This window comes from Meles meles, chromosome 5 (assembly GCF_922984935.1).
Source record: "Meles meles chromosome 5, mMelMel3.1 paternal haplotype, whole genome shotgun sequence".
NCBI classification, from domain to species: Eukaryota; Metazoa; Chordata; class Mammalia; order Carnivora; family Mustelidae; genus Meles; species Meles meles.
The window spans coordinates 79256777-79281029 of record NC_060070.1 but is presented as its reverse complement, the minus strand read 5'-3'; the positions used below and the strand labels follow the sequence as shown (position 1 = coordinate 79281029).

The 24253-nt window shown below is 37.2% G+C and overlaps 1 protein-coding gene across 4 annotated transcripts in view; it reads left to right on the top strand.

Annotated features, from left to right (window-relative positions):
• Positions 1–24253, top strand: part of CLVS2 (clavesin 2) — an 82882-nt gene that overhangs the window by 7994 nt on the left and 50635 nt on the right. For all 4 annotated transcript variants that reach the window (XR_006818431.1, XM_046006480.1, XM_046006478.1 and 1 more), the window contains exon 3: positions 4790–4964. Coding sequence is in view for 3 of the 4 variants with exons in the window: in XM_046006480.1 (XP_045862436.1) it covers positions 4790–4964 (175 nt within the window). In the remaining variant the exon portion in view is untranslated. The remainder of the gene's footprint in view (positions 1–4789; positions 4965–24253) is intronic.

Here is a 24253-nt window from a genome sequence, read left to right as displayed (position 1 = left end):
ATCATGAAATAACAGCAAAGACCAAGAGTGCCAACCTTAAAGTAGGATGTTGATGGGGTCTGGCTTGAACTGGGCTATTTTCATATTTTAAATATACAACTTTAGAAAAGTTGAAGAGAAGCAAATGATTTGAGGTTACTACACTGCACTGAAAGGATGCCTCAAAAGAAATGTGCAAAGATATTTTAAAACAGAAGCCAATGGTAGTAAATTAATGGTATTCTTAGGGAATGAATACATTTCATCCATTCTGGGAAAGTTTGAGCTCTTTTACATCACTGAGAGCAGGTGCATGCACTTTACTAACATAATAAACAACATTCCTGATGGGGGGGGGGGCGTCCCTGTATGTCAGATCTTTATAGCAACAAGTAACAATCTGAGGAAACAGTATGCAATTCAAATAATTAGAAAAAAAAAGTATGCATTTGTTACATACTTAGAAATTAGTAGGTGCCAGGGGCAAATGAAGAAGACACGTAACACATTCTTTGTACCAGTAGGGAGCATTGCCAACCCCCCCTCCCCCCACCCCCCCACACCCCCACTCCCCCACCCCCCCACCCCCCCCCCACCCCCGGCCCCAGGAAGAAAAAAAACACGAGGTGCTAAATAACTGTAAGTGCTTAATGAGGTTACTGTTTGGCCATGCTGAAGTTCAGGGCCAAGCACACAGCTGTGTGCTGTGCAGAGAGAACATCGCCTTTCCGTTAACTGAATTTAAACTTTTATTGTTTCATTTTAATTCATTAATTAATTACTTCATTTATTCATTTGTTTAAAACATTTTATAGCACGTGTGATGTGCCAGGCACTCTTCTAAGCCCTTCACAAACATTAATCTATTAAATCTTGATCACAATCCTACAAGGCAAGTCCTACTGACATCCACAGTTTGCTGCTGAGGAAGTTGAGGTGGTGGGCTGTTGAGTGTCCTACCCATGCCCGTACAAGTAGTAAGTGAATTGGTCAAACTTTTTCTGTGTGTATAGATAGTTACCAACAGGAATCGAGGGAAAAAACAAATCTAGGGGAAGGAATTCCATCTATCCTTTAGAAAATCTTGACGGAACATCAGGGTAGACAATTAGAAAGTTCAGTGGCTGGAATAAATCTCCAAAGACAAAGACCGCCCTTAGCTGACCCTTGTTTTGAGTGTTCTGCCCTAAAAAAGAGTTGCCTGTCTGACGTTTGCATTTTTTTCTAGCCCAGTTCTTTGTTTTGTTTTGTTTTATTTTATTCTGGTGGCAGTAGGTGCACATTGTTTTACCTTTTTTTCCCCCCAAAGAAAGACATTATTCCTGTAGATATTTCATTTTCAGGGATTCACTTGTTCTCACTCAACTATAGTCCCACAGCAGTAAGACTAAAGCAAGGCTCAGACAGTTAATCTTCTGTGCTCAGTGATACAAACCAGAAAGATGAATATTTCAGAGTTCATATTTTCTTTAGGGTTTGTAGACCTTTCCTCTTGCCATTCAGACTCATAGGGATGTCTTTCTTGCCTTTCCTTCCCCAAAGCCTGCTGTGAGGCGAGGCTGGAGCAGGTCATGGAACTCAGCATGGGGCCACACTGGTATTGACTTCTGACACACATGCCAGGGAGACCTGAAAAAGCAGAACAGCTCATGAGACTGTGTTCTAGGTATGAGGCAGCACGGGGAGGGCAGAGAACTGAGGTGTCAGAAAGACCCAGCTCTTCTCATCCAGGCTCCCTGCTTTACTGCCAGGGTGATCCTGGGAGAACCATTTGAATTCTCTGAGACCCTGTGTCCTCATCTCCAAAATAATGGGAACAAAGTGAGCATAGAGACTTTGGGCTTGTTTTGAGATTAAGGTAATGCATTTGAAATTGCCTTGGAAATCTTAAAGGATTACACAGATAGAGGTATTATTATTATTACCACTCAGTAATATAAAACACCTAGATAGGTCCATCAGTTTTAGCACTAATGATACCCCGAGGCATTAATAGAGGCAATTCTTCCCCTTTGTCTTTCCCCTCAGCACCTTTCTAATAGGAAGTGCCTCAGACGTGAGAAACGTGGCTTAATGAAAACTGAGGGGTGGGGGCAGCCTTGATGAAGAATTTAATAACGGCTGATTGATTTAGTAACAAAGGTAAATTGCTCGCTGTTGGGCTGTTCAATGTGATGCCCAGATGCCAGTTTTTCCTTGTCAGGCTGAAAGAAAAGGGTGGGGAGTGGGAAGGAAATGACCTGTTTGTGATTCAGGTTGCTCTTTGCATGGATTGTAAATTGTAGATGATGCCATGCTGTAAACCCCAGGACAGCCCAGGACCTTGGCACCCCTGATCCTAGCACTGACAGATGCAGGAGAACAGGCTTCCCTGCTCTTGATTGTATCAGTAGCAAAGAGGAGATACAGGTGTCCGTCTTGTCTTCTCCATATAGTTTTTATGCATTATCGCAGCTCTGCTGTCTTTTGAAAGCAATGGTCTCTATAGTCTGGTGTCCCAGTTGTAAAATCTCTTACTGGTGTTTTTATTTCTTCTTACTACATGCCATGCATCATCCTCTCCAAGTTGATTTCAAATGCAGGCTTTACTTAATGCTGTTTTGGGAAGCACAATCAAGACTCGAGAGCTGCATTAATGTGCTAGTTTGTTATTTATGGCTTTCTTCCAGCGTACAAGGGAAGAATAGCAATGGTAAAGCTCCTACTGTTGCAAGACAAGCCTCCAACATGAACACACTTATTGTAGTGGCCTCAGATTTGTAGATTAAAACAGTGAAAAATAACTTCAAAGAGAAAAATGAAGGCAGGATTCCTGAAGATAGAAAATTCATAAAATCCTCCATCTCTTGGGAAGATGTTTGACAGACTTTGGCAAGATCTCATGTAACAATGTTCTGCCTATGAAGAGCCCGCTGGGCTGTTAATGGTGGTAATGTGACATGTTTGACAACAGAGGACTGGAGTGTCAAGAGTGGTTTTGACCTGCCCTTTGAATGTGGTTAGCTAAGAGCTTTTAATGTGTCTTCTCTTCAATTTGGAGATCAAAATGATTTACATAAAGATCATTTGATTCTCCTTTTGAAGAAAGATATTAAATTTAAAAACTTGGTGAAATTTGCTCTTGAAAACTTTGCAAACCTTCTTGTCTTCATTGCTGATCATGGGATTTGCCTTATATTCCCCTGGGAATAATGATACATCTGTAAATTTTTCTTTCGATTTGGCCTCAGTTTTGGAAAACCATACTTAAACTGTGTTATCTAAAACAAATTGCCTCTGGATGTCTGCTGTTGCTGGTACTGCGGTTTGTTCTCACTATGGCATTACTGTCTTCCTGGTGAGCCCATCACTTCCACTCCATGCTAGGGATTTCTAGCCCTAATCCACCAACCCTCCCCATCACCTGTTCCCTGAGGTCAGCATTTCTTTCTCTAACTTTCCTAGATGTCTCTGTCTGATTATCTGAGGGGAAAAAATTTGAAATATTAACATTTTCATAAATTTGGTGATTCCTTTTAAAATGCTGGGATTCCCTTCTTGAACCACTACTTTATTTTCTTCTCAGCTCTGACTATATAACCTCCTTCACTTACTTGAACTTAGGATCTGTGTGTTTTTGACTGTGGAATTCTCCCCCTTGAGCTTTCTTCTCAGTTTAGGATCTACTTTTTGAGATGTTTACTTGATATATATTTCTGGATGTACTACATACTTCTCACCGACGCTACAATGGGCTTTATTCCAAATTTTACTTTTCCAGCCATGCTCCAACTGTATCCTCTTCTTGCATTATTGACTTCGATGAAAGATTTTACCATTTACCCAGGCTCTGAATCTGGAAAATCTTTGTGTCATCTTTTACTCTTCCTTCGATCTTGGTCGCTGTGCCCAGTTATCAAATTTTAACAAATTTACCCCTAAAAGACTTCTCAGCTCTTCCTTCTGCTGCCTTACTCTACAGTTAGTGTCTTTGCACTCTAGGCTACTTCATTCTATAGGAACTTAGAGAGCTTTCATTGGGTTCCTATAAGGTGCCAGGCACTCTGTTAAGGTGGAAGGCTGAAAAAGATAAGGACTTTATCCCATATCCTTCTTTCTTTTATTGTGTCTTTGTGATATAAACTCCATATGAGGAATTAAAATCTGCTGACTTTTTTTAAAAATTTTTTAATTTATTTATTTGACAGAGAGAGATCACAAGTAGGCAGAGAGGCAGGCAGAGAGAGGAGGAAGCAGGCTCCCCACTGAGCAGAGAGCCCGATGCGGGGCTCGATCCCAGGACCCTGAGACCATGACCTGAGCCGAAGGCAGAGGCTTTAACCCACTGAGCCACCCAGACACCCCAAATCTGCTGACATTTTTAACCATAGCTGTTTAACCCCAGTGTTCTTGTTTATTGGTGAAACTCCTTCAAATCCCATTCTCAAAATTTCCAGATGTGAAGATGTGAAATATCAACATTCCTGAGGGCATTCTTGCTGCTTCAAAAAGTACCATACCTACTTCTCAGGATAGTTGAGGTGAGATTTTAGAAAATCATAGGAAGGACTGGAGGTAAAGGAAATCGTTGTAAAATATGAAACAAAGTATTTTCAAAAGCATTTTAGTTTGTTTTGGTAGAATACACATTAAATTCTAATATGTCCCCGGAGTGCAGCAAATAAATTTCCTCTTGGGAGAAGATTTCTAAACAAAATGATTTTCAGACTCCTGAGGTATTTTGAAGGGAATTTTCAGTGTGCTAAACACTTTCTACAGTGTTGACCAAAGTTTTTGTTAGATTAATGCAGTCCATTTCTGTTGCTGATAGGTACACATTGGTGGATATTTTGCGTGCCATCTTACTTTCTTTAGAAGCCATGATTGAAGATCCTGAGCTTCAAGTGAATGGATTTGTTTTGATCATAGACTGGAGTAACTTCACCTTCAAGCAAGCCTCCAAACTAACACCAAGCATGCTGCGATTGGCTATTGAAGGCCTTCAGGTAAAGATTTACAAATTACCTGGTTTCTCAGTCTTTCCTGGTTGCCTTCTCTTATCTAATGTGTTAGAATGACAAAATGTCTTACTGAAAGCATAATAAAAACATTTTTAAAAATAGTTCTTAAGCACCAGCACTAAAACATTAATTGGGGAAAGGTTTATGGAAGAAAAGTTGAAAGATGTGGACATTTTAATAGATGGGGTTTGAACTCCTGGGTACAAAACTCACTATATCTAAGTATAAATGTGAGTGAAGACCTGAGATTTTTATCTTGATAATCAGAACAAAGAGCATGTTTTGGATTTTAATTATTAGCTGTTTCTTTTTCTGTGCATATTAATTATTAGCTCAATATTTGCTTTACTATTCCATTTAACCTCCTGAAGTAGAGATATGATCATTAACATTTTCATGTTGCCCAAAACTCTGTTAGAAAGGCAGTCAATCAATATGTATTTTGAGATCTAATATTTGGAATCACTGTTCTGAGTTACGTCCCTAGACTTAATTTGGGTTTTTGTTTCTGTTTTGGTGGAAGGGCGCTTCTTCCAGTGAATGACACTTACCTGGTTTGGAACTATAAAATGGAAAATCAATTAATTAGTGACATGTCATAAACCTACTATTGACTATTTCTTTTTAAGTTTTCAGATGTCCTTCTGCTTTCTGTAGTTTGCTTTATGGTACTTCATATACAATAGTTGTGGAGTAAATTTTAAATTCTTTTAAAAATTTGCCAGTTAACTCTTGAGCGATATTAGTTGCTATTTATTTTCTGTATATTCAACATGCATTTTGGAAGTTTGCAAGTCAAAGTTAATTTTTGTAACTTTCACTGCTGAAAATATCACTTGTTTTAAAATGACTAATTATACCTTTGTCATTCATTAGACCAGAATGCTAGACTTTATTTTCTTTATGTTGAATAGCCAAAATTATCCAGATCTCTGGTCCATAGTAATTTCTGACTGTGTCTGTAGGCCCCTAAATTGATGGCTGATGACTCACTAAAAATGGCCCACTTCTTCAGGCAGTAGGACATCTTAACCAAATTGAATTCACAGTTTGGATTTTACCTCTGAAGTGAATAAGGCACCCTGGTCCTTTTTCTCTGCATAGGTTTTTCCTGATGCAGGTTTCCTGACTTGCTCTGGGTGAGTCAGCCTTGCTCCTGTCTAATCTTAAACAGTATCTTTTTAAAAACTCCATAGAGATAGTTAATATGGGCTGAGAGAGAACACATGATAAGCATGTTTGGAAATGCATATACAATGTAGAATCAGTCCTAACTCTGCTCTATTGTTAGCAGTGTGTAAATATCCTTCGCTTTGGGAAAAAAAAAATTTGTTACCACAACCATGTTACTTAGGACAGAATCATAATCCAGCCTTTTATAATTGTGTGTGTGTGTTTTTTTTTGTTTTTTTTTGTTTTTTTAATTTAACCTGCCAACTTTTTTCATCAGGGTTGGGCTAACTTTCCGCTACAAAAGAACTGGAGAACTCATATTATTTGTAAGAAATTAAAAAAAAAAAAAAACCAAAAAACAAAAAACTATGTCAAGAATAGACTCAGTATCTGGTGGGGGGTTGGGAGAGCCTGGTGGTGGGTATTAAGGAGGGCACATATTGCATGGAGCACTGGGTGTGGTGCATAAATTCTGCAACACTGAAAAGAAATTTAAACAAAAAAAAAAAAAGAAAGTAAAGAATAGACTCAGTATCTTGCTCTTTGCCAACTTACATGCTTTAAGGAGTCATGTAATAGCAGCATTGTAAGTCAGTCCAGGAGGTAGAACTGACAACTGGGATGTGTTTGGGAGCTTCCCCATTAGCTATGGCCACAATCCGAATTTCTTTAAGTGCTAAGTGTCAGCATGATAGGAGCTACAGTCAATTTAAATCTCTGTGTTTGTGTTGGGGAGAGAAAGGATCCCCTCCTCAGGCAGGGACCTGTGCTGGCTGCCTTGTTTCTATTCCCCATGAATGTTTCAGTCCCCCTTCCTTTCTCCCAGGACCCAGATTGAGGAAACAGGGTTGATTTCCCCTGATTGCCAATGGGGAAGTCACCTAAAGGAAAGGAACTCTTTCTGGGGAATAAATTTGACACGTTACTAACCTTTAACTCATTAAAAAAAAAATTTATTTGAGAGAGAAAGAGACAAGAGACAGAGCATGAATGGGGAGGGGGATTGGGGAGGATGGTTGTGGAATGGGGAGGAAAAAGAGGGAAAGGTAGAAGCAAACTGCCTGCTAAGCAGGGAGCCCTACACAGAGCTCAATCCCCTGGCATCAAGACCTGAGCTGAAGGCAGATGCTTAACCAACTGAGCCCCCCAAGGGCCCCTGTTACTAACCTTTAAACTAAGTTTTTCTCCAGTTTGGATTGATTTTTTAAATGCTCTGTATCTATGTGTCTATCTTGTGTCTATGTCTGTATCTATATCTAGATTTAAAAAAATAGTAATTCCAAATAAGAATAGAGGATGCGCTTAAAGTGTTCCATTCATCGAGACATGTATGATTTCCTAGCTTGTCTTCTACTGAAGGTTCCTCTGTTTTACTTTGCAAAGGCTCTGTGAGAAACATTGTTGTGTATTAATCCATGCTTCATACAAAATGTCAATAAACTCTTTTTTGAAATTAACATAAGACCAAAAAACGTTTGAAGTAAGATGTGTATGCAATTTTAGGTTGCCAAACACAACTACTACCATCACCGAGACTCCCAGTACTACCAGTAGTAAACACCTTCCAATGAATCCAGTCAGGGGAATTAAGAGATGAGGACATTTTTAATAACTCAATGATAATTTATATCATGCTATAATCTTGCTATAATATGTTATTTTTATTTAGGCAAAAATAAAAAATATTTTAAGGAGTTGAAATAAAAATAAGGAAGGTCATCACTGGATCTAGTGCCAGGAGGAAAACTTACTTTAATGATGTATATTATTAATGGGGTGATGTAACTGTGCTTTCAAGAGGCTCCATCTCTTTTCTTCTTTAGGTGGTTGTATAACCTGTCTAAATGCACACACCAACCCCCTTTTTCTCAAGCAAGAGGATTTTGAGTGACCTGGCTAGAGATAGCACCTGAAACCTGGGAGACCCTTGCTTTTAAGACCTACCTATGATCAAAGGGCAAGGTCAATGTGGAAGGGTGAAAATAGAATGGGCTTTAGAAGCAGATAGGGCTGGGTTTGGGTGACAAGCCTGTTGCATACTAAATACTTGGACAAATTACTTACCTTGTCTGAATCTCAGTCTATTCATTTATACCAATTTTAAAGTATTAAATTAGAAATGATACATCTTGTACCTAACAGGTGATAGCAGTGCTCATAGTAATTGATGTGGATGAGCTCATTTTTCAGGTGGTATTTTCTTCTGCATGTGTGCTGGTTTTCTCACAATCCAGTGGCTACTTAGACTATTTAGACTTAAAGCTGATCAACTTTGGGAATCTGAATAACATGATATTTTGCCTTTAGTGCTTAGGTTATCAGTACACGGATTGCATATTTTAAAAAATAACGTCAATGTGTGGTTAAGTAGCAACTAGATATTTTCATGTTAGGTGCCAAATAAAATATTTTTTTTTCATGTTGGAAGCCAAGTGCAAAATGAGATTATTTCACCTGGTGCAGATTAATCTTTGTTTTCTTGGGGAGAAACTCCAGGCACAGTTGGAAAGGTAGGAATTGTGGGGATATCTTTGGCCTGGAAGGATGAGCAAGAGTTTTTTAAGTGGACAAGGATAGGAAGAAAATTTTGAACAGGAAAACCTTGGGGAGGTGCTTTGAACAAACATACAGCTGTAAGGCATTGAAGGTACATGATAAATCTGTTTCGAGGTGGCTAGACCAAGAAATGGATTGAGGCAAATGACCAGAGGTGAGGCAAGCAAGGCTGGCTGAGAACTGTTTCAGTGGGATGGAGGATGGCATTCCGTGTGATCTGGCCTGCATTCTCCAGGCATGGGCAGGTTTGGGAAAGGCAAATGACCTGGTCACTCCTTTGTTTTGGAAAGATCTCTTGAGAAGAAGAAAGGACTTAGAAGAATGGAGAACTTAGATTTAGAGAGCCCCCATACTACCATGGAAGTAACTATATTGATCTCATTTTGTAGGACAGGAAATGAAACTTCAGGGAGTTTAAGAGACTTAACCAAATTCTCTCAAATGACATAAAGACTTGAGTCCAGGTTGTCTGACTCCAAAGACCAGTGTCTCTCCTGAATCTTGTTTCTATTGTTTCCAGGGCTGTGTTTAAGAAAAAGCAGGTAGGCTCAGATTGAAGTAACTGTGCTCCCCCATGTCAAATCCTCATGCTATACTACAAGTGAAATTTGTTTTTGGGATACAGAGTACAATTCTAACTAAAGAAGTCACAATGGCTGGCCTATGGCAGAACGATTTTCTTCTTCCCAGTGAAAATCCTCCTTGAATGATTGCCAGCCTCTCAGTTCCTTGTAATAAAGGCCAAGTGAAAGGCACTTTTCCATAGCCAAAGAGAACTTTTATCAACACAATCCAGACTGATAATGTCATGATATTGGTCCAAGACAATTCTGTATGCTTTCTCTGTGCAAAATCTCTAAACACATTTTTAAACGAAAGGCCTCAAACATTTTTACCAACATAATGTAGTTCCTTGACAGATAAGAGGCAACAACAGATATTTTTGTGAAAGTAAATTATTTAGACTTCACTGGAAAAAAACAAGAAAGAAAATTATCTTGTTACTTATAGGAAGTTAATTGATTGGGGTAGTCATAGTAACAGGAATCATCTTAGAAAATCAATACAAGATTAAGTGGATGTGACTTGTAGCCCTGGGAAGCCAATTAAAACATGAAATGTTTGGAAATACCTGGAGCAACTTAGACTGTTTGAATTTATGGTGAAGCAATGTTCTTTTTAATATTTCTTGTCCTTGTTGTTTCATTTTTATTTTTTTCTCATAAAATACGACCATTCTTAAAACTCTTCAGTAATGAAAAAAACTCTTATGAATCCAGAATCTCTTGTCATTTTTTTTTTTACTTAATACTAATGCTACCTGTGTTGTTCATTGTTCTTTGGGCATATTTATCTGTTTTTTCCTCTTAGCTCTGTCCTGCTGTGTCTCAGTGCTTTTGTTTCGCAATTTCACAGGAATCCCCAAACTCCATCTGTTGAAAAGTACATAATGTAGTCAAGGCGCAGCTCACTGTCAGGAGGCTGGGCTGTAACAAGGAACTGAATAGCTCTTTGAGTTGCTACATAAAACTCAGATGTAAGGGCCATCCCAAAATGCCTAAATCAGTGCCAGATATTTTAAGAGCCCTTACTAAATAGGACTTGTGAAAGAATAAAGAATATTTAATCAATTCACAGTACTTAATGCCAGTCCTTTCTTCCATCTAAAGAGTCTAGTGTTAGGAGCAGCCACCAATCTGCTAGCTCTGGGAGCGCTGGTCATTCATGTGGAAGGCAGAAAGTGCTGCTGCTACAAATTCTGGCTCTGACTGTTTGGAAGCCCAGCCCTACCAGCGGGAGCTGGCCAAAAACAGAGCACATGCTAATGACTTGGAACATCACTGTCCAAGGCTAGCGGGTGAGGAGCCCCATTAACTTCAGTCCAGCATTAGTTTGTGCAGTCCTCTAAATCCTGTCTGCAGTTTCTGGCAACTTCCAAATTGCCTGTGTGTGTGTGTGTGTGATGGTTAAGAGAGAATATCAAAAAAGAACTCAGTGAGGTATGGAGTACCTTAGGAATTTGTAACAAAACAAAAGGACGCTGTGCTTTGCAGCAGTGTTCTTTGCAATGGTTGTTAACCTGCCAATAGTTTTCAGACTTAAAATGCTTTGGACAGTAGCAGAAACTTCTTGCATTCAAGCTACCTTGTAAACTTAAGGCAACATTATGGTGCATTGATGGGAGAGGGCTGAAACAATGCCCATCTTTTTAAAAATGAACTGTATTCATTCAGACAGCCTGAAGGTGGGAGCATTTATTTCCACATTTTGTATGCAGAGGCAGAACCATATTGAGAAACAGTGACAAGGGCAGTGTGTAAAAAAAGTGACATTTTGTTCATCACATGCATAGCTGTCTGAGCTAAGTGTGCTTCCTTTCAGTTGTTACTTAACCTAAAACAAATGAGTGCAACCCTTAAAGTTGCTTTATTTCATGGTGTGAGAATGTGGTGGTTTGGCTCAGAGGTTTAGTTCCCAGAAGTAGGACGTTGGAAGTCTTTTAAAAGCTGACAATAGGCATGTAAAAGCTATATATAATATTCAGTTCAGCAAGCAGGCTAAGGATTATATAACCTTTGATAGTGGGCTAGGATAATTCTGTGTATGTATATATGTAACACATACACATATATACATGTAAATATATATATATGTTACTATTTTTTCTTGTATTACAATTGCTATTTTATGATTTGATTAGCAGCTAAATCTGTTTAAAATATCTAGTTGTAGGAAGTAGGTGTCAACCTTGACAAAAAATGAAGAGATGGGTGCTCTAGAGTTACTTAACACATACTTGCTGACTTAGAGTATTAGTAATTATCAAAACAATTTAATACCTCTACATTAGTGAAGAAGAGTGTATTTGCCTCAAATAACCAAACAATTGCAGTGACAAAAGGGAAAGAAGCAAATAGTAATCTTTTGGTCTGAGTCAGTGAGATAATGATAAATAGATAGAAAGTAATTATCTATAATGAAAAACTGAACGAACCATATGAGCTGTTCTACATTTCATTTTATTGGCTATGTTTAGACATGTCCTTAACGAGAGAACAAAAAAGATGAGTAAGTGCAAGTTCTCTTTTATTCTCTTTAGTAGCAGTGCAAATGCATCTTGATATATCCTTTTTCCCCAATGGGACTTTATTTCTTCATTCTCTTCAGTTCTAAACTACAAAATGTGAACAGCCACTTATCCTTTCAAAGAATTAGTTCTGATACAATGGAATACTATTCAACTTTATAAAAGTAGGAAATCCTGCCTTTTGCAACATGAACCTGGAAATATTATGCTATGTGAAATAAGCCAGGCACAGAGAGACAAATGACTGCATGATTTACTTGTATGTGGAATCTAAAAAAAAAAAAAAAAAAATCAAATTCATAGTAACAGGAGTAGAATGGTGGTTATCAGGGACTGAGAGGTGAGAGAGATGGGAGCTGCTAGTCAAAGGGTACAAACTCTCAGTTATAACATGAATAAAACCAGGACCTAATGTATACCTTAGTCTGACTATTGTTAGTAATAATATACTGTATTCTTGAAATTTGCAAAGAAAGTCGATCTCAAGTGTTTTTACCATATAACCCCACACACACAGTCACTATGTGAGGTAGCAGATGTGTTAATTAGCTTGATTGTGGCAATGATTTTACAATATGTGTGTATAACGAAACATGTTATATATCTTAAATATATACAATTTTTTTTGTCAATCATATCTTTTTTTTTTAAGATTTTATTTATTTGACAGAGATAATAGGTAGGCAGAGAGGCAGGCAGAGAGAGAGGAAGGGAAGCAGGCTTCCTGCTGAGCAGAGTGTGCAATGTGGGGCTCAATCCCAGGACCCTGGGATCATGACCTAAGCTGAAGGCAGAGGCTTTAACCCACTGAGCCACCCAGGTGCCCCATATTTGTCAATCATATCTTAATAATGCTGGAAAAAGATTAGGACCTTAATGTCATCAGATTTTCCTACAGATGTTAATAAAGTTGATATGCTTATTTTTTCAAATGTTTAGTCATTTTGCCTTCATAAATATAACCTCAGGTACATCTAAATAAAAAATTTTTGAAATCTCAAACTAAGGTGTCATTTTTGTTTTCATAAATTTTAAAATTCCAGTACCATATTTCCAGAATCATGCAGGTGACTGATTCTTCTGTCTCATCCATGGGTAGCACTCTTGTTATATTTTCTAAAGTTTGATTTCGAAGGAAAATTCTCTTTATCCTTCATCATAACTGTTCTGAAGATCTGTTTTTAATGGGCTTAGTTTTCTTCACATCTGCAATTGGAGAAACTACAATAAACTTATAATAGGAGTGGCTCCTAGACAACTATTTCGTGTACAATTAATAAAAGTGTGTTTTTTAAAAAAATTTCATTTATTTATTTGAGAGAGAGAGAAGGAGCTGGAGCTGGAGCAGGGGGAGGTGCACAGAGAGGGGGACAAGCAGGCTCCCGCTGAGAAGAGAGCCTGATGTGGGCCTTGATCCCCGGTACCCTGAGATCACCACCTGAGTTGAAGGCAGATGCTTATCAGACTGAACGAACCAGATGCCCCAACAGTGTGTTTCTAGGACTTAACGTCAACTGCATTTTTGCAGGGTCCCGTTTAGTTTGAATTTTAAGGTGTGGATAAGTGTGAGGTAGTTACATAAGGCAGTAATAGCTGCCAAAACAAACAAATCAAAACATGTACTTTGACTCAGCCATCTTGCCATAAAGTCCAATACAGTGCTTCTCCTAGTGAGTCAATGACCCATGTTTCTTCCACCTTGTTTTCAAGATCACTTTGCTCAATTCCAATCCATTTTCCTATAAGGTAAAAAACTATGGAGGGTCACACATGATATATTTCTATGAGCCACACCTGAAAACAGTGCACATAGCTTTCTTTCAAATTTTGTTGGCTTGAAAACTCAGTAAAGTAGATACCCATAACTACAAAGGAGGTGAAGAACTGTAGTCTAGTTGTAATCCTAGGCAGAAGAGAAATGATGGACATCTTGTATTCTCTTCCACAAAACTGATTCTCTAAAAGAGTTTATCTTTTTTATGTTTGCTTATGTCTTCTGAAAGGAAGAGGTGAGAATTTGTGTTTCAGGGAAGTTTGTTACATTCAAGCACAATGGAATAAGTGCATTTTTCCTACAATTCATTCTATGTACTGACTGCAGTCTCTGTACCTGACTAGTTTTGCCTAGATAAAGGGGTTGGTAATTTCTATATATCTCTACAAAGGTAATATGACTGTGATTCAATCAGTTTAACTTCCCTAAGATGAGTATTTCCAAACATGCTGGATTTAAAGGGAGAAAAAGCTAAATAATTCCTACATAGTCTTAAGACGGTGTCCAAGACAACTATAGTGATATGGTTGCTTTAGCTTAAAGTTAGAAATTCTCTGAATTTGAGACTTAATTTTCATAAAATGAGAATGACTTTTTTGGAAAAGTGAGAATGAGAATAATTTTTTAACGAGGTGACTTAAGGAACTCCCAGAAAATATTATTAGCTGCTAAAACACTGGAAGGATTCCTACTATGCAGTCTGGTTGTAAGGACAGAGAATAGAATCTCTGTAAGACTAGGATGTAGAGTCCACCAGCATCCAATATTTATCAAGTGCTTTAAAAACCAGTTGGAGTTTAACTTATTGTTCAGTCACACAGGGAATGCATGCAGAAGTCAGTATAATTTTAGTCAGTATAGAAATTAATAAAGTAAAATTACATCATCATAGTTTTTCAATCTGTACTTTCAATGTCCAGCATTAGCTGTAAGTTAGGGAGCCACTTGCCTCTTGAAGGTATTCTAGAAGCTCTTTACTTCATGTTATGATTTTTACCTATATCAAGCTGTCATCTTAGAAAATTTTAAAAATTTCACTTGTGTTAAATGTTTCTTGGATTTCATTTCCTCAAGTCTTTGTATTTTTTCTAATTTTTGTTTGTTGTTGTTTGTTTTACCTGAAAGAGTACAGGGGAGTAAAATGTCAGAATATTTGAATTCTTTTAAATGTGTTTATTCCATTTCCATTTTGGTTGATAGTTTTGCTGGATATAGAAATACAAATTCAAATTCAAAATGATTTTCCCTTGGTACTTTGAAATCATTATTTCATAGTTACTAAACATCCATTATTTTTGTTAAGCCTGACTTCAAATAAATCCTTGTTGTTTTGAAGGTATTTGTACTTTGTTAAAGATTTTAGTATCTTTCTTCATCTTTGGTGTTTGCAAGCACACGCTTAGAAGCAGATCTTCTATGTGTCTACCAGACTATAATGAAACATTTTAATTATTCTTTCAGTTGGATAAAGAAAGATTCTTCTTCTTTATTCTGCAATTTTCTCTGATCCCTTTTCTCATATTCCTATAACATGGACTTTGTATCTGTGGTCTTAATCCTTTGCATATCTTAATGTTTTATGATCACATGTATTTATTAAACTTTTTAATTTTATTTTGAGATCATTGAGGATTCATGTGCAGTTGTAAGAAGTAGTATAGAAAAATCTGTTTCCCTCACGGTAATGTCTTATAAAAATACCATACAATCTCGCAACTGGGTGTTAATGATGATATAGTAGAGAATGAAAGTCCTGACTGCTCCCTCACTCCTCTCTGACCACCACAGTGGGGGGGCAGGGTGCCCCATAACAGGCTAGAAAATGTGTCATTCTAGACTTCCCTCTCATCTTTGTTGGTGTGGGTGGCAAAGAGGTCACATTCTTTTCTTGTCTTTTTTTTTTTTTTTCCCTCCCAATGTGGTGTATGGCTGGAATAGAGTAGTTATTACCTAAAAATTTTGTATGTTGTGAGTGTGCACCTTTCCTGGTCCTTTGCCCAATGAGAGCAAATTTTTGTTAGGGCTTTTTTTTGTCTATGCCCACTGAAATTTCCAGTTGTCAGTTTTCTGAGCTCTAAGTCTGAGATAAATGAGGCAAAATCAAACCCAGGGTACTTGGTCATTCTTTGGATCCTAAGTTTTCTAGCTGGTGTGCTTTCAACTTTCCTAGTCTTCTTATGTTTGTTTTATATCTAATGCTCAGTTTTTTAATTTATAAGGAACTTATAAGAGAAAAATAAGGAAAAGTATGAGTATCCCATCTTCTTAGACATGGAGGTCAAAACTAAATGTATTTTTCATATTTTAAAATTTTATCAAATATATGATTTATTAATGCTACTTTGCCTCTTTTACAATGCTTTTGTAAATTTACTATAAATTTATTGTTGTTTGTGCTGCTTATTGTCGTTTAAATTTGTGGAGGGAGGTGAACTACTGTACTGACTTGTACAGTAGGTGAACTACTGTATTGACTTGGACGTTCCTTAATGCCTTAAAGCAAATCATTATCTAGTTTATGAACATATGGGTGTAGACAGAAATTATTCTTCTTCATGTGTTTATAGTTTTGTTATTATTATGTTTTTAAATCAAAATTCCCAGGTATATATATTTCTGGGGTGAAATACTGGATATATTTATTTCCAAAATCAAAATTGTAAGAGATAGACTCACACTTTTCTTTTCTTTTCTTTTTTGCAAATAAGTATAGACCCACCCTGACTCTGAAGCTCAGAAAACCACAAATAAGTATAGACCCATGCTACTTTAGACTCTAAGGCTCAGAAAAACAGATTTATTTGCTGTCCTTTAGTGATTCAGGCAGATAGACCACTTCATTAACTGGTTTCTAAAGAAGATCTCGAAGAGATGCCTCTGGTCATCCCATTATCTCTGCTAATATGGCTAAGGAAAGCACTTTCTACTCCACATAGGACAACAACGGATTGCTACAGAGCTGGTAAACAAACTACACTTGGTGGTAACTGAGGCCTGCTGTCTCAATCCAGGTAGTCTCATAGTGAGTTACTGCTAGGTGCTAAACTTAGAGATGTAATTAAGCTACTAAAAGAAGAGTCAAAGCACTCTGTTGCCAATCATAAGAGGCTGTTTTCTAGTTTTATAAATATTTAGATCTGGAAAGGACCTTAGCCCAAAGTAGAGCTAAGGAGACAGCTGTGCTGCGTGGAACATCAGAGGAGGCTTGGGCTGACTTGAGCAGCACCATGGAGAGCTCCTAGAAATTCCGTTGTTATGATTTGTAAGTTTCTGCTTTCCAGTTTTGATTTTCTCTAGTCATCACTGCCTTTAAAGTAAGTCCATCTATTTTTAGAATAGGTCACAATACCTGCTGAAGTAGAGGTTTTTTTTTTCTTCATTATCCTGAATATCATAGTTTATATGTTTCAGTTAAGGCTACATTTTTTATGCAGCTCAGGGTTCTCCCTGTAAGATGTTTCCTTTGTTATTTAGCTCCTGTTTTGGGAATTGTTTACTGGAAGCTCATGTATCAGCATTGTCTTCCCTTTTCTTTCTTCTTGGAGGCTTCCCACATGTTTTTAATAACCTAATTTTAGTATGAGCCATCCTTAAGTTGGATTCAGGATAAAAGAAGTGACACTGTGAGTTGTTTTTATCATGAGCCCAGGTAAGGAAGAAAGAGATCATTTTCTTTCACTCAAGCAAACTGTTCGGAAAGTCATGGTTGATTATCTGCTCTCTTTATATGAGTTGTTTGGAGAGCAATTATAGAGTATATAGTTAAAAGCAAAATTGTCTCCTCCCGATACTTGCTAGAATAGACTAAAGTCAGACTTTAGAATCAGGTATTCCTGGACTTAAATCTTGCCTCTGTCACATCCAGATTTCAATTTCAGATAGACTACTTAACCGATCTCAGTATTTGTTATCACATCTTTAAAAATGGGATTAATACATTCCATCTGGTATTATTATGAGGATTAAGCAAGATATCATATATGAGAGAGATTGGCATGATACCTAGTCAGAGAAGGCACTTGGTTAAATCATTTCGGTCCATGAAACTTCTTCCTTGCCCTGTGCTCCAGAAGAGAATCTAAACAAAATTACATAAAAGGAAGATTACTCCTTTAGACTGTGGTATGATTTTTATATAGAGTAATTAAGCAGGCTACCTTGACAGATCATACAAAACTGACCAACTGAAGTCATGTGGGAAGAACCCCTCTAAACACCATTTCTTGCAAAAGACATATGTTTTAACAGTTTTCTCATAGAAGTTTATAGCCACTGCCATTGTCCTTCTTGGCTGTAAACAGGTTATGGTTGTGATAAATCTTGGTACTTTATGCACATGGATCTCACTAGTTTATTCTTAGGATGTAAGACTCTTGAGATTTTCACTCTTGGAAATATCACAAATAATTTCTGCTGAAACCACATGAAGAGACTTGTATAGATATGATTAATACACATGTCTCTCCTCACTGTTCTCAGGCATTCAGTAAGCTCCTCAAAGGCAAGAGTGACATTTAGTTCAGTTAAATAACTCACAAGCTGGTTGGCAAGGAGGATCATATCACTGGTTTTGGGTGAACTAAAGGCATATTGTAGAACTGCAGCTCTTAAAACTTTCACCTGTGGTGAAATAGGTTGGGATACCTTTGCGAGAGCATACTTTGGAGGGTGTAGCATCTCAGGCATTTGAGAGATTCAGGGGAAGTGGTAATCAAAAGAACTGTGGGGAGAAGAGAAATTAGAGAATTAGAGAAAGTCACTAAAAGGACTTTGTGACCAATAGAGATGGTAGGATTCAGAAATAATATTGGCCAGGTAATGGCATTGAAACATCAGAAGTGTATTGAGAGCAATTATTATAATGAGTGGCAAGGCTAGAGTGGCAGTCATAAGGGCCTGCCCTTTGGGGATATGGTGTTCTTATGGGAAAGATAGATGAGAAGACAATTAGTATTGCTTAAAATATTCAGCTAAAACAAATGAAAAGGAATGAAGACAGCTATCCCAATGTAAGGTTAGGATACCATGTCTAGTTTCCTGACCTGAGCCAGTTCTTGGGCTCAGAATCCATGACCCGAAGTAGAATATAGATCCTCATAAGGAAGGACCCTGCAACACCAAGTTGTTTCTACCATGGATGATCTATCAAGTCTTAAGAGTAATGTTTGCAAAGAGTTTGTAATAAAATGGGCAACAGTTATGTATAATGTTAAATAAAATATATATGATCTAAACAAATGTAAAATATGATCACATTTATATTAATGTGTTAAAAAAGAAGAAAAATGTATTGGAATGTGCAGAAAATTATTACATGAGAGTGATAGGACTACAGTAAATTCTTCTTTTTTCTACTTTCTACATTTTATATATTTTACCATTGGGGACATAGTATTTTTATTATAAAATATTTATTTCAAGTAGCTGTGATATACAGTAGACAAAAAAGCAAATTATTTAACAAATACATATACAATATGCCATCTTAAAAGGTTAGTTTCTATTTTAAAATAATATTAACATAGGGTGATGAGTAAATTTTAGAACCACGCAGCTGCTGCTGCTCATCTTAAGAAAATTATGCAGTGCTAACACAGAAACCTGTGATGGGTCACGTTTGGGGACAAAAAATTTGCAGCAATATTTCAGGGAAGCAGAGTCAGTGGAAATGTAAATATGCTTTGTAGTAAAAGATCAGACATGTTTAAAAACCATGTTTTATGAAGTTACTAGGCTGGTATGTAAAAGGAAACATTATACTAATATACCTGGCATGTATTAACTAGTTTTTGATAGGAAGAAGGAAATAAATTGAATTTCAACAGCTATTAATCAGACTTATTTAAAAAAAATTCATACAAATCTGAATAAGATAGCCAGAGATGAATTAAAAGACAAAAAAAGTGGACAGAAATTACATCTTATAAAGACAATCATGCTTTTAAAAGAATACATGCTATTTCTGACTGTCAGTTATATCCTTAAGTTATTAAAATCAATTAAATAAATGGCAAAATAAATTTTACAGACAGAAATTGTTTAACATTTTAGAGGATGGCATTATGTTGTATGACTATAAAGGCTATAAAGGTTTTATGGAAGAGTTGAAAATTGAGCTGGGTAGTCAAGGATGGCACGGTACAGGTATGTAGGCAGACATAAGGAAAGAAACATCAGAGCTAAGGTTTGGAGGTGAAAATGCTTAGATAGCATTTAGAATATGTAATAAGTCTAGGCAGTCAGATGTAAAGGATTGATACAAGTAGCAAGAAAGGTAAGCTGAGGGGCGCCTGGGTGGCTCAGTGGTTTAAGCCGCTGCCTTCGGCTCAGGTCATGATCTCAGGGTCCTGGGATCGAGTCCCGCATCGAGCTCTCTGCTCAGCAGGGAGCCTGCTTCCCTCTCACTCTCTCTGCCTGCCTCTCTGCCTACTTGTGATCTCTCTCTGTCAAATAAATAAATAAATAATCTTTAAAAAAAAAAAAAAGGTAAGCTGAAGGAATCTGGTAGGTTAGGATCAAAATAGGAAGGAGTTTGAATTTAAACTGTGTTTTATGAAGAATGGAGAATCGATGAGTATTATGAAGAAAACAAATCACGAAAAATGGCCAATACAAAAATTAATGTGACATCATTCCATTTGTTCATGATTTCACTGTACAAATATCTATTGTGTGGTGTAATTTTAAAGAAATCATTTGGAAAAGTGGGAATTTAGGAGACTTTTGTAGTAATCCAGCCCAGAGATGCTGAAAGTCCCCTGTAGTGCAGGCCAAGTAATAATGGAAAAGAAGGGGAACATACTTTTTGTCTCTGTCCTTTCCTAGCCAGCTTTCCTTCGTGTCCTCATTTAAGTCTTCTTTCTTGCCTTGGTTATCTCAAAAGACAAATGAGTGGCCCTGAGTCCAACTTGCACCTGTCCAGTCCCTCCTTGACATGACGATTACAGTTTTCTTCCTAAAACATGATCTTATACAGTCTGATGTATTATTTGTATGCTTTAAATATTTAAGGATTACAGGTACATGGTTGGATTTTTTTTTTTCCTATAGACTCTCTAGGCTAATAACTAAGTACAGTTGAATGTAAACCTGAGTCTTAAAATATCAGAGAGCTTCCTAATGTGATCTTTCTCATCTAATAGGGATGCGATTTCTTGCCATTTTATGTGATTCTTTATTGGGCTGTTAGCCATTCTACACAGATCTAAATCAGTTTTAATGGGTGCACAGCACAGGAGCAAATCCTATGTCAGATGCTGTAATGAAAAGCTTAGCATGGACATGTCTAGAATCTTAGAATCTTAGCAATTTAAAGGAACTTAAAAATCACACAGGCCATCTTACATAAGAATGACTTCTGTGGTAGTCCTAAGAGATGATTATGCAACTTCTGTTTATACACATTCAAAGCCTGCTAGTGCAGCTTCTTACAAGACAGACCTTGTCATTTGGCACTGAAACTTTTTCTTAAATTCAGCTAAAACGTGCCTCTGAATCTTGCATTTTATACCACCTCTTGTCACAACTCTTGAACACAGGATTAATCCTACTTTACCTAATACACTGTCTTTTACATAAAAATATTTCAAAAACGTAGACGTGTGTTCCTTTGAACATTAGAAATGATCTGATATTTTCTATTTTATAATTTCCTTCTCCAAATATATATTGATGTTCTTCCATCCTTTCATGACATAGTCTCTGAATTGTGTATCATTCTAGTTGACTACTAAACTCAAAAAATTTTGTTAGTTGATCCCTGAGTAAAAGTATAATTATTCCACATGTATTTTGATCAGTTGGGCAGATATTTCCCACTATTGGAAAATATTATATTTTATATTTTAATATATATTATATATCATATTATATCATTTTAATATATATTATTTCTTTTACTTAGTATTTTACTAAATAGGCAGTTGATCTGTAAAAGTGCAAAAAGAACAGGGCAATTATATCTTACTTAGGAAAAAGATTGAGAAAAAAGATATCCACAAAAGGTCCTAGAAGGATTTTGAAATCAGGAAAATGCATTGTTAAAAATATTATAGGGGGGATGCCTCGGTGGTTAACAACAACAACAAAGTGAACATCAGTATAAGATTCCATTCAAAATATAAGGAACAGGAAACTTTAGCAAAAAACTTAAAAACGGGATGCCTGGGTGGCTCAGTTGGTTAAGCGGCTGCCTTCGGCTCAGGTCATGATCCCAGCGTCCTGGGATTGAGTCCCACATCGGGCTCCGTGCTCGGCGGGGAGCCTGCTTCTCTCTCTGTCTCTGCCTGCCACTCTGTCTGCCTGTGCTCGCTCTCGTGCTCTCTCTCTCTCTCTCTGACAAATAAATAAATAAAAATATTAAAAAAAATTATAGGGGCACCTGGGAGGCTCAGTCAATGAAGTGTCCACTTTCAGTTCAGGTAGTGATTCTGGGGTCTTGGGATCAAGTCCTCTGCTCAGTGGGGAGTCTGCTTCTTCCTCTGTCCCTCCACTCCCTGCCCCCTGTTTGTGCTCTTTCTCTCACTTTCTCTCTGTCTGAAATAAATAAATAAAATCTTTTTTAAAAAACCCACAAATTATAGTCTGAGATTGGGGGAAAAAGAGAGGTGACTACGTACACAATATATTTGGATATTAGCAAGTAGGTTAATTTCGTCAGATCTCAACATTCCTGAAGAAGGAAAATAGGGAATAAGATTGCCAAAGTTAGTTAATTCTTAATAGTAGAAGCTCATGAATGCCACTGTTAAGTTTTTGAGTTTTTTCTATAGGTGATCAGTCAAGTTTCAACTTGACAGGGTAAGTCTATTTTGATAGATAAGCCTAGTGATTCTGTGATAAAGGATGGAGTAAACAGAAGGAAACATTGTAACAGTTGCAACATGCTGTTGGTTCATGCTAAGCATAGTGTCAACTGTAATTCTAAGCATGGTGTCAACTCTAATTCTAACAAATACTTACTGATGATGAATTCATAGGTAGCAAGGAAGCAATGTATTAAAACACAAGATTGATGAGGCAGTTTTTGTCAAAAGCCCTGTGAGAATTGTTCCCATGAGTCAACTCACATGGAGAATGCTGTTCGACCTGAAGATAGATCATCCTCACTTAGTGAAATGCTCATAACCTCTGCACACTGGACAGGTAGCAAGCATTCGGAAAGCATGGAGCTCTGTCAAAGTCCTGCAGATGCTGTCTAAAAAGGCAGGAAGTTACATTTATCTCTATCACAGGGTTGTCTTATAATATCCCAATATTTCCTTTTATATTATTTTTTCTTAGTTCTTTAAAACAGGTTTTCAAATAGGCTGTTAATAAAAGCGTGTAAATTTAGTCCTTTTCTTGTTCAATGCTATCTGTGCCTGATCTTTGATCTCCTGGTCCTATGGAGCTTTAATAAGTGACAGGTGAGAGGCAGGATTCTTGAATCCATTGTGTAATGTTTAATCTTCAGTGGAGTCCCAGTTATCCAAGAATCTTGTCTCATATTCTGTTTGAATGTTCTCAAAGCTCTAGCAGTAAGGAGTAGGAATGAGTCACTTTGAAGTCAAGCTTTATGTCACCTGAAACTATGTGTTGTTCAGACTCATATATGAATGCTTGGAGATGGTTCACTTCCTGCTGGCTAAGCGTAAAGGTTGCCCCTATCTTCAGTACCATCTTTTTCCAGAGGCACTTCATACTGTCTGTTTCCATAGCTCCAAATTGAACTTTGGTGTCCAGGTAATACTGGAGTGGAACCAAGCTGTGCAGATCCAAATGACAGCACAGACTTCCTTCTTCACGTTAGTATCTGAAACTCATACTACTTCTGCCAAACCACATGGAATAAATCCTAGGGCCTCACATGCTGCTTTATTTGCTATGTGCTAGGATGAAGTGGAAGTAATTTCATAAGGAGCGTCTTAATCCTGCCTGAAAGGTTATCGTTTAGTATATAACAGAGCAGAGGACGGATACATTTCTGTTGCATTAGGTGTCTCTGTTAAGTCACTTCTCTTTTCTCAAGCCAATGTCAGTTCTAACTCCAGCTCATATATTTAGTAAAGAATCTGATAAACTTTTAAGTGGCCATTTTCAGAAGATTGTCAGGGAATACAACTCCAAATTCTGATGCTACAACTCTTGGGGATATATTTGCGTATTTTTTATTGCGTTAGTCTCATGATTCAGGCTCTTGGTCTTATTTTTCCTTCTTTTATACTTAACTTCACTCAAAAAATATTGTACCAGGGGACACCTGGGTGGCTGTTGATTAAGTGTTCTACTCTTGATTTCAGCTCAGGTCTTGATCTCAGGGTTGTGAGTTCAAGCCTCACAGAAAAAAAAAAAAGAAGTATCAGGTAAGATATTTACTTCTTCATAAAAGAATAAAAAACAAAGGCTTATAATTAAAAGTAAAAGACCTTTACCCACTATTTACTGCCAATATCTTATGGTTTTCTTTTCTTAGTATTTACTCATGAAATTTCTTCTGTTCCTTCAAAAACCATTCTCATTTAGCCCTTTCTCTTCTAATTTGTCTAATTGCTTTCTAGTTTTGCTGGAGGGCTGTTACTCTGGATCATTTTTCACTGGACTCCTGGTTTAAATCCCCACCATTTCTTGATGAATATCCCTATCCTGCCACCCCTGGTTTTCACACTTATATTGCTTCTGTTTTATTCATTAGACTTTTATCTC